The following is an 11000-nucleotide window of genomic DNA, read 5'->3' as shown; positions in this document are numbered from 1 at the left end:
CGACACCTTAGGCATGGCCGCGAACTTTCTACAGCGCGACATTTATGTGATACAGCACATAACGGGTGACAATAGTGACTGGGTATGTCGAAAATACACACCGAGGACCATTACTCGTCAGCGGCGAGTGGTCGGGACGTCGGCGGAATATAATTTGACTGTGGCTGAGTGTATGGACGAAATCATCGCGGGAAAGATCGAACACCCAAGCACACCACCCCTTATACTACGCTATTGGGGACAGCACTACTCAGCCTTTATACACTCTAGCAGGACTGGGGGGTTGCCAGATCTTGAAGGCGATGAGGATACCAGCGATGATCAGGAAGGACTCGAGACTAAATGGCCAGCACACATAACGGCGGGATCACCGGATTCTACGGCGCAGTGTTGTACAATAATTGCTGCCGACAGCAGTATGGTCGCTGCCGATGTCGCGGCGTCAGGAACCGACCGGATCAATGCCATCTGGGGGCTACTAGATTCGGAGACAGTCCATCTCGAGCTGAAACACGAGATCTATCTGCTTTTGACATCGCGTGACCCTACGCGCCATGACGAGCTTCTCACCCTGCTTACTCAGACTACTTTATCACGATCCCTGGCAGATCAACAGCGCCTAGCGACTGTGTTAAGAGAGGACGCGACAGCTGCCACGGAACAGGGGATATTAAAGGAGTACCATCTATCCCCTACGAACTTGAACTCCTGGCAGCTGCAGCTCAGGGGGCTCCGTCAATCAAACACGACCAGAACCACCTCGTCTCCGCGGGCAGACGGTTTATTACTCGCCGAGTCGAATACATCAGACTCTTTGACTATCCCTGGCGGCCTCTATCCAGCTCCGCCCGAGGATAGCATAGTGGACGCGACGCATCCACCGATCACGACTAGCCAATGCACCGCACTCGCAGTATTTGGACTGGCGGGGGATTCAACGTTACTGCTCACGGAGACTTCTTTGGACACAAGGAATCAGTCATCCACGGCGCGTACACGCGGATTTTCTCATTCATCGACAGCTATTGACGACGAAGGACAGACAGATCAAAACTCGCAGGCGCAAGTGGTTCTAAAAAGGCCGAAATGACGAGGTTCCTCGGCTTCCCTCTAGTGAGCCAGACGACGAACGCATTGACAAGGAGGATTGGGCCTCTGCGTGGGAGTTATTGCAGTCGGAATGGTCTTCAGGGACACATGTTCCTTTCCCCGCGGCATGGAGTACCACCGTGGAATGGCAACGGATCGTACAGCTTGCGCCGGATATTCTGATGTGGCATGTCAAACGCTTTGCATTTCCAGAACAGTTACTTTTGATTCTCGATGATTCCGTGTTCGTTCAATGGACCATAGATGGTAGACGTGAATGTCTCGCGGCGGGCCTTCAGAGATACAGGGACAGGACGACGGACAAAAGTACACACGAATGGCTGGACCGGTGGATCAGCAATACGCGTCATAGCAGTACAAACAAGGTACTGGCTCCTTTGGTGGATAACGCGGACGACTGGAATCATTTGCGGTCTCAGAAGTACGCGGGCGACGATATGCTCAAATTGTGTGCTCCCCGGCGGCGCAAGGGACTGGGTCACCATATTGTGTGCTCTCTCTTATATGACTGTGAAATCTCCGCGCTTACCGAAGGAAAACCCACACCACCATACACGCCGGAAAAACTGCGGCTGCACCTTAGGTTACTGGTCTCAAATGACCGGTACAAACGCGCCTATTATTCCAAGAACAAACCAGTCGAGTGGGAGGCTCTTCGTAGTTTTTTTTTCATCTGAATTCCAGCATAATGAGGCAAGCAGCCTCGCTCTGTACTAAGGGCACTATGGATGTGACTATGGGCCCGCTCTATTACGGATCTCCGATATCCACGGCGGATGCGTACGGACGGCTACGACTTCTGGAGGGGTCATCACACGACAGGGCCACCGACTTATCTACCGGCTTGCAAATGGACAGAAAACTAATAACACAAAACGTTTTAGGTTTCAAAGATAAGACGCGACATCAATGGATGGAGGCCTGGAGACGAACCCCGGTGAGTCGGCGACCATTGGCTTGGTGCATACAAGAGACGCATGTGGACACGGTCAACGAGGCAAGAGCGTTGGCAGCAGAGTGGAGGCGTCTCTGGGGGAAAGAGCGCGATCGAGATCACCCTGTCATGTCTTACTGGAGTACGGGGTCATCCTCGTCCGGTGGGGTTGCTATCCTTCTAACACCTGCGTCGGCGAATACGGCATCAGCATGGGGGGCACATCGGTGGGATACGCGCACGATCGGAATACGGATGGGCGAGATTGGCGTGTTAAACATATATGCGCCTTCCCTGCGAGGAGAAAGGGAGCTGTTCTTCAACGGGCTGAGTTCATGGGACCTTCATAATACTGACAGCGTCTTGTTAGGGGACTTTAATTGCGTACAGAGTCCTCAACTGGACAGGATGGGGCGGCGGGAGGCAAGCAGACCCGAGAGTCCTGCCCTCACAAAGTTGCTTCTGAATACGCAGATGACGGATGCGCGCATGCTGCGCGACCATGCAGATGACGAAGGGGAAGACGACCTAACGGATCACTTCACTTATTGGGAACGCGAACGGGCAAGTCGTATTGATCGGTTTTACGTTCCCGAAGATTGGGCACCCCTCGTCGTCTGGGTATCCGTTCGCTCGCCACCTCTCTTTTCCGATCACCAGGAGGTGGAACTGCATCTGAGGGACACCTTAGCGCCGCAAAGGCCGCCGAATCAGTTTAAAGTCACTTATCCTATCAAGACGAACAAGCCCGACCGAGTGCTAGCGGACCCACACCATGAGTTAGCGAATATGGAGGTCGGGCACGGAACAACAGTTCACACATGGGACGCAGATGTGGCCGAAGGTGTAAAGAGTATCCAACGTATAACCAAACGCGAAAAACAACGACGTAAGCGGGTCATTGAGAAGATACGTCGAAGAAATAGGGCACAATTACTGACGCGTCGGCAATGGATTTCAGCCAATATGGAAGAAATGCGGGAGGCACATCTGATACGGCTGGGCGACCAGCTTGCACGCTCCACGGCGCGGTTGCGGTGGGCGTATAAAAGTGTATCCGATTGGGAGAGTGATCAGCATGTCACAAATATCACCCAGCGACACGGAGCGGCGTTCCGGAGAGACATGACCATAGCGGATAGGTTTGCTGTGGAATGGTCTCCAGTTCTGTGCACGATTCATCGAACAGTGGAGCTGGATGACCTCCCCACTAAATTCGGTGAATTTGTATGTATCCCGACCGAGCAGAGGCTGCAAAACCAAGACAACGCTCTTCTTCCACAGCCAATATCTGTGGATGAAATTTTGTTAGCCGTCGCGGCGCTTGAAAGACACAAGGCGGCAGGTCAAGATGGGCTAAATAATGACTTTTACAAGGACTCAGCGGCTTTTATGGTTCCAGCACTGGAAACGATATGCAATCAAATTCTCCAAGGGGCGGAGATGCCACATTCTTTTGTTGAAGCTCTCGTTATACCGCTGCGGAAAAAAGGCGACTCGACTGACGCAATGGATTATCGCCCGATCTCGTTACTGCAGACGAGTTACAAGCTCTTCGCTAAAGTACTTGCCACCCGAGTACAAAGGGTTCTACAGCGGGTCATCAGTGACTCCCAACAAGGGTTTGTACACGGACGCCGTATGCAAAAAACTGTCATGATGATGTTGGCCCAGTTAACTACAGCTCGGGCGGAGGAGGAACTGGACGCAAACAACAGCAGATGTATTCTGCTCTTGGATTTTAAAAAGGCTTACGACACCGTCGACAGAGAGTTTCTATCGGAGGCTTTACGTCGATTTGGTTTTGACGAACGTTTCGTGGACCTAGTGACGCGTCTACATCGAGGCACGGTAGCCCGTTTTGTGGTGAATGGACAACAATCCAAGGCGATAGCGGTAGTCTCTGGTATACGTCAAGGGTGTCCGCTGGCACCCCTATTATTCTTGGTAGTAGTGGAAGTCCTTGGTATTGCCCTAAGACAGGATGGACAGCTAATGGGGCTACGTGTTCCTCGGCAGCAACAGCGGAGACATCTATTCTCAGCGTTTGTGGACGACTCTACTCTGTTTTTGGAAAAAGCACAGCAGATACCACACGCTCTCAGGCTCGTCAGACAGTTTGGGCGACTTTCTGGCCTACACGTCCAATCGGCCAAGAGTAAAGTAATCTTCCTCAACACGGCGGTTTCTTTGGCCACTTGGCACGGAATCGACATTGTATCTCCCGCAGACACGACCAGATATCTTGGGTACGAAGTGGGAACCGGGGAGCTGACTAACAAAAACTGGGCCCAGCGTATTCGCAAGATCCAGCGGCGACTCCTGACCGCAACTAAAGTGGCTACTAGCGTGGAAAATCGGGTACTCATTTTGAACTCTATCGTTCTACCGTCGATTCTGTTCACGGCGATTGCATTTGATCTTCCACGATGGGCCGAAGTCGAGCTATCCAACCTTTACAAGCAATTTCTCTGGGCGCACGCTACATCGACAGAGCGGTGTCGGCACAAAGTCAATCCGGGTATTCTAGTGACGCCAAAGAAGGCAGGTGGAGTTGGACTCGTTTCCATTACGGTAGCGATCAAGACACAAAGACTAAAGCATGCAGTGGTGTGGCTAACGCAAAAAGAGGATCGGTATTTCGGAGCATGGCGCACGTGGGCATATCGGGACCTACCGACTTTACAAGCGACCAGGGTGACTCCAAAGACGCCAGATTCGGGGCGTGCACGCCGTCAGACGGACCATTCACCTGGATACACGCTCCTACAAGCGCTAGGGGAATGGTTGGCTCCTTCTGCTGTTCAGTTGGAAGGAGTCCGATCACGGGTCTCCGAGCATTGTAGCGCGATGCTCCAGGGGGTCAGTAGTTGGTGGGAGGATGATGATTGGGTCCTCTCGTATTATCAGGCGTACCCGCCCCGTGGAGATGACACCAATATTTGGCCTGCGGAGATCACAAGTTTTTGGGCCACTTTCGATTGGAACGATAATCCATGGTTCCTGGACGAGCATGGAGGCACGCTGAAGCACCGCAAGTATAACAGAATAGCCTCATGCTCTCTGGCCGACTTGCACGTGCGTCGGACTGGACCGAGGGAATTTGTTTTCCGACTTCCTGTACGGGCAAACCAACCTGGGCGACATTCGGCAAAGACACTTCAACGGTGGGCAACGTCTATATTATTATCCTCACCAGATATTAGCATTGGAGGGGACATGACAGCCGCTCCGTCTATACAGCTGCTTCACGAGTCGCCATTTACCGATTCGTTCTGCTAGCTCCTTCGGGGAAACGGCTACATCGAGGGTCGGTCACAAGGTGCAGCAGCCACACGTGTTGTGACATTAAAACAGGGTGAAGATGGACTACGCTGGTTTCTCGAGGGTCGCATCCCGGAATTAAAAACGGCACAACTACCGCAGGCCCGGCAAATCAGCACGAGGATCGGCACTATTGGAGTAGTGTTCGCGGCCCATCCACAGCTGCATCGATTTCCGTGGAGTGCTCCGGCAGACACGGCGATGCACCGTCTATCGAAAGCTATAGGTCTCCAGGCCTTCACTTTCACCAAACGAGCCTTAGCGCAGCCATTGCAGCGATTCGTGGACCGACTGGAGTGCAAATCTACAAAGGACGAGTGGCAGCGAGCAGCATTACAGCAAACCCTGGACCATGGCAATGGGTTAACACCCTATCAGGTCTGGACGAGCTATAGACTCGCAACCGGCCAACTAAATCTTTTCTATCCTGGACGAGAGAGCAATAATTGTTGCCAGAGGACGACTCGATGCGCGGCAAGTCCAGAGACACTGCGGCACATTTTTTGGGATTGCTATTGTGCGCAAGCCCTTTGGGACAAAGTCGTAAGCCATTGGACAGGGGAAATGGCGACACGTCAGAGAACGAGGCACTTTATGGCAGCGTGCGCCAACCGGCGGGCTACCGCGATACCTCGATACCGGGAAGCTATTTTAGTTGACCGATTTGACGATGATGCCCCCGGAGCCGAGCTCGAATGGCAGCGGATATGGACAATCCTCACAACGGTTTGCCACACCCGATTATGGACGGACAGGAATGCAGTAGTGTTTCGCGGAGCGGATCAACACGGTCACAACGGCACAGAATAACAATGGGAAGCGTGTATACGACAGTTACGGGTCGTTGCGAAACGAGAACATCGAGCAGCAGCTACAGCCATTCGAGGGGCGACTCTCAATGCGTGTATTGAACTGCTTATTCGACAACCTAGAGGGTCCCCGTTATTTCAGGGGATCGGTCACGATCAGCCACCGGGTACACCGGCGCTCATATCCTGGCTCAGGACATTCCAGAGGTCTTGTACTTAGAAACACTAAGTAAAAAGACTCTCTGAACCTCTCTCTCTAGTAGTGGACGGTGAAGTAGGAATGTTAGACGATCATTTATAATATTAAAAAAAAGTTTTTGACATTTAAGAAATTAGATAAAGATGTAAATGATTCTTGTATAATTCAAAAAAGCAAATGCCTAAACAAGGTGAATAAAAGCTTAAAAGTGCTCTTATTGCTTGACAATATTTAAAAATATATAGTGTTGATTGGCCGATGCGTTTTAAAGTTAGCATCGCATACATTTGCGCAGGCCTAGCTATTGCAAATACTCGTTTAAATGCTTGCTCGATCATTTCACAATCTTATACCTAGCACCATAAATAATTTGCTACTTCGCAATTGTGTATGATAAAATTTAATTCTATTAAAGAGAGTGGGAGACAAGATTTGATTAAATCAAATGTTCAAAACAACATTTTTGCACATGTCAGCGTAACCCCAAATGTGTCCCGCCGCCTGCTCGCACATTGCAGTATCGGTCGCGCAACATCCCCACTTTACAAACAGCTGCTGCGTATTTTCATATATCTGGGACAGATGCGCCGAGTGTAATTTTAGTGAACATATTGTTTCGCTTTTTCCAATAAGCGCCATATAACTTTTAAGCTTGCGTCCGATCAGATTTTTCAGTTTTCGCGTGCGTGTAAGTTTTCCTCTTCACAGCGCAAACGACAAGAATCGTATTCTTGCAATTAAGAAGCGATTACGTAGAAACATTCAAGGCTTTTTTTATGGGAGCTTAGCCAAATTGGACGACCGTTGTGAAAATCATGGAACTGCCACCCCATACCGTCGCATTTTAATGCTTTAAAACTAAAAAGAAACACAGCGGTCGGTCATAGGACTGTCACGCTCGTCACGCTTGAAAAAGCAGCTGGACGAACTGTCGCTGTGACATTTTTTATGACATGTTTATGGTACTAAACGTCTTTTTTTTTTCCTGCGCGCGAGACTAAAAACCATCGTAGCAGGGTTAGCGTCTGTCGAAAGTCCCATCTTTTGTCAATGCACACATTCTTGTCGTGGGTAGGGTTTTCTTTCTCCCTGTCGCTCTGGATGTTGATCTCCCCTTTCCCAGAAGCCCCACACCATCGAATTCGCGGCAGTAGACAATAAAGCGCCTCGTGCCCACGTCGGAAAGCAGTTTGTAGTTCGTGTTCTCTTGCGTGTGTGGCAAGTCGCGAACCTCTTCACCATCTACGTCCCTGTCTTTCCTGCGATGGCCGCCCCCAAGATGGAAGACAATAATACGGTACATTGCCCTTAGTCCCGAGTGATGGTCCTTTCCGGCTAAACTCTCGAATTGCATGCTGCTAGCTTGGCCGTCAACTCTCCGTTGCGAATGAAGAAGCGTGGTTGTCCTTGGGCCGCATTGCCGAGATGATGGGCGACGACGAGAACACCATGGTCGCGTACGAAAAGGTCTTGTCGCACAATCGCTTGAACGCCACGGCGCTCTTTGCCATTGGCTGCTGCTACGAGAAAGTGGAGGATTACACGAAAGCGGCCGATTGCTTCCGCGGTCTTGTGTCCCTCAACGAGCAAAACTCAGACGCGTGGGGCCACCTTGGATACTGTTGCCTCATGATGAACGACCTCACGAGCGCGCATACGGCGTACCAGTATGCCATGTACAATAATCCCATGAGCCAGAAAGATCCCAACATGTGGTACGGCATTGGCCAGCTTTACGAACGTCTCGGGTCACTCGAGCACGCGCAAGAATCGTTTGAAGCCGTGCTCCGCTTTGAGCCAAACTTTAACATGGCGCTTGAAGTGAAATTCCGTCTCGGTATTATTGCCAAGCAACGCGGCGACTATGACGGCGCCCTTGAGCGTCTCAAGTCGGTGCTTCACGATGTCCAAGCAAACGTCCAAACGACGGAAATGGCCAGTGATATCTGGACCCAGATTGGCCACGTCTACGAGCTAAAAGACGAGATCCAATTGGCCAAATCGAGCTATTTGAAAGTCGCGGAATTGAATCCGAATAATGCCAAGCCGTTGCAGCAACTCGGATGGCTCTGTTTAAAACACAGTGAACACCCTTCTGCGATCGAGTTTCTCAAGAAAGCCGTGACAATTGATCCACAAGATGGCAAAGGCTGGTACCTCTTGGGTCGATGCTACATGGCCGTGCAAGAGTTTGAAGAAGCGTACGATTCGTACAAACACGCCGTGACAACCGACTCGCAGAATCCTAACGTCTGGTGTTCCCTTGGCGTGCTCTTTTACCAACTGAATCAGCATCTTGACGCGTTGGATGCGTACTCGCGTGCAATTAATATCAATCCCAACATTTGCGAGGTCTGGTACAACGTGGGTACGCTCTACGACACGTGTAACCAAACAAGTGACGCTCGGGATGCGTATCAAAAAGCTGCCGAACTGGGCGCCGATGCTCAATTTATTCGCGAACGACTTGAACTCTTGCGCGTGCGTGAAACAGGGCAATCAACTATTGGCATGGCAGGTGCCAACTCGGCGCCAGGACCGTCGGAACCGCCAACGACGTCTCCCATGCCGACGTTTTCGTCGCGACCGTCCCCGGAGAGTCAATATCAAGTGCCACAGGGTGCGCCGAGTCAAGGAAATGCTCCAAATGGAGCGCCTCAAGTGAGTCAAGGAGCACCGATGGCGCATATGCTACGAACAGGTGAGGCACCCATGAATCTGAGCATGGGCAATGCATCGACGTCGAATTCTATGAGTGGAAGCGGACCGGATGCAAGCAGTGGCTTGGCGCGTGGCGTACCCAATGCGAGTATGAATATGATGCGGGGTATGGGTCGGAGTACCCCTTTGAACGGAGGGGGTATGATGCCTCGTGGGGTTATGGGGGGTATGGTCCCGGGTATGCAACACCCGCAGCAAACGCAACAGATGCCGTCGCAACATCCTCAAGCGCAGGCGCATGCCCAGGCTCAAGCTCATGCGCATGCACAAGCTCAGGCTGCGCACCATCACGCACAGATGCAAGCTCAAATGCAAGCCCAGCAGCATCATGCCCAAGCTGTTCATATGCAACAAGACGGTCGTCGAGGCATGTCAGGTCGACCAATTAAAGACGAGAACAAGATTGGTGCCATGCGGTATACGATGGAGAGCGACCGGAAGCTCCAAGGACCGCCCCAGCGACTTGCAGGACTGAATCCAAAGAACTTGGGCGGACCTACTGGCGTGCTTCAGAATGGACGTCGTGATCGCTTTCCCATTCCAATGAGTGATCCGAAACAGCATCAACATCCGTCACTTCAGCCACCTCCAGGTCGACGGTAGAGGAAGTTTGCATGAATTGGTCTTGTAAAAGAGATGTATATGCTCGTCAGGACGCTGCCGTTTACCTTGGCACTTGAATTGAGGCTTTTATTTGGGACGGTAAGATGGAATGCAGTTTATTTGTCCGAGTAAAGCAATTATTTTGATCAAGATGTGCTTGTCGGTGAAGAGAAAAAAATGCAAATCATGTATTTAGAACAGGTTTTTAAGAGCTTTGTCTGCTCGTCAGGACGCTGCGCTTTATCGAAGCATTTGTATGAAGGCTTTTATCTGGGTTACAATAAGATGGAACGCAGTTTGTTCGCGGATTTCAGCTATTCTTTTAAAAAAGTGAAAATTTTGCAAATTATATATTTTTCAAGAACGACAAGCAACAGGTCATTAATTAGTTACGTCAAATCCTATTAAGAGCACGAAATTCACAACCTGGTACAACAATGTCAACAAACACTTCAATAGTTTTCGAGATGGCCACATTTAGATGCTCGAAACACTAAAGACAACTTTCGGGGAGCTGAAGCTGGTGACACTCCTTGCGAAAGCCGATTTGCTGCCAAAGTCGCGACCAGCTACCACAAATCTTCTTGAAGCACTGATTGACACGTGACTCGGTCTTTGTCAAGAACTTGCAAGTTGAGATCTGAAAGGAACAAGGCTTTACTACTCGAGAAGTTCATCAAATCATGAACCTTAAGACCATTTAAAAAGCGGAAAATCTTGCAACTTATGAACTATTGTTGCTCTTCGCGCAATCAACGTCGACTAATTTTGCTGCTTTTGAAAAGAACGTCAGTATTCTTGCGCCGGAGACTTTAGTCCAATTGTACTCGAGGTCAACAAAAGATGATCCGTTTCGTGCTGCACTGGAAGCAGTGATACATGAAGATTGGTATCGAATGCAAGCCACTAAAGTGAGTTGATTAGTCAGGTACCGAGCATTGTCAAAAGAGAATACGAAACCGGTTTTAATTATCAGCCAGAAATTGACCACAAGTGAAGCATAATGCTTTCAAGAGCCAAGATCGAAGGAGCCTTGCAGCAGATGCATCTGTTAGCGATTAATTAGCGCTACTGTAATTTTGCTTTAGTAACATTGGTGCGGATGCTTTCTCTTTTTCTTGATTGCGTGCCTGTGGTCCACAGTAAGTAAAACTTTCGATAATTCGATTAATTTCTGACAAGCGCATGCCTTAAAAGGCATCGTTTAAATTTACAGCACTTAAATAGTTCCAATATTTCCAAATTGTATAGTATTGACGCATTGTAAGACATTTACTCTATTGATTGGTTGATTTAAGCC

The 11000-nt window shown here is 50.1% G+C and overlaps 2 protein-coding genes across 2 annotated transcripts; both read left to right on the top strand.

Annotated features, from left to right (window-relative positions):
- Window positions 1-418: 418 nt before the first annotated feature.
- On the top strand, window positions 419-1090 carry CCR75_004382 (uncharacterized protein; the record flags this gene model as incomplete). The annotated part of the gene is made up of 1 exon (XM_067962468.1): window positions 419-1090. The coding sequence occupies one exon, from the start codon at window positions 419-421 to the stop codon at window positions 1088-1090; it is 672 nt and encodes a 223-aa protein (XP_067818983.1).
- Window positions 1091-7479: 6389 nt separating this feature from the next.
- Window positions 7480-10165, top strand: CCR75_004383 (uncharacterized protein). The gene is made up of 2 exons (XM_067962469.1): window positions 7480-7673; window positions 7739-10165. The coding sequence occupies exons 1-2, from the start codon at window positions 7641-7643 to the stop codon at window positions 9698-9700; spliced, it is 1995 nt and encodes a 664-aa protein (XP_067818984.1). The 5' UTR covers window positions 7480-7640; the 3' UTR covers window positions 9701-10165.
- The last annotated feature ends 835 nt before the right edge of the window (window positions 10166-11000 follow it).

The sequence above is a fragment of the Bremia lactucae genome, linkage group LG10 (assembly GCF_004359215.1).
Source record: "Bremia lactucae strain SF5 linkage group LG10, whole genome shotgun sequence".
NCBI lineage: Eukaryota > Oomycota > Peronosporomycetes > Peronosporales > Peronosporaceae > Bremia > Bremia lactucae.
This window is presented reverse-complemented; position numbering and strand designations above follow the sequence as displayed.

What these genes read in the sequence shown, in the direction of transcription:
- CCR75_004383 (XM_067962469.1), top strand. Translation starts at nt 7,641, where the DNA reads ATGGCCGCCCCCAAGATGGAAGACAATAATACG. An exon ending in AGATGGAAGACAATAATACG is followed by an intron (nt 7,674 to 7,738) that starts GTACATTGCCCT and finishes GCATGCTGCTAG; the next exon opens with CTTGGCCGTCAACTCTCCGT.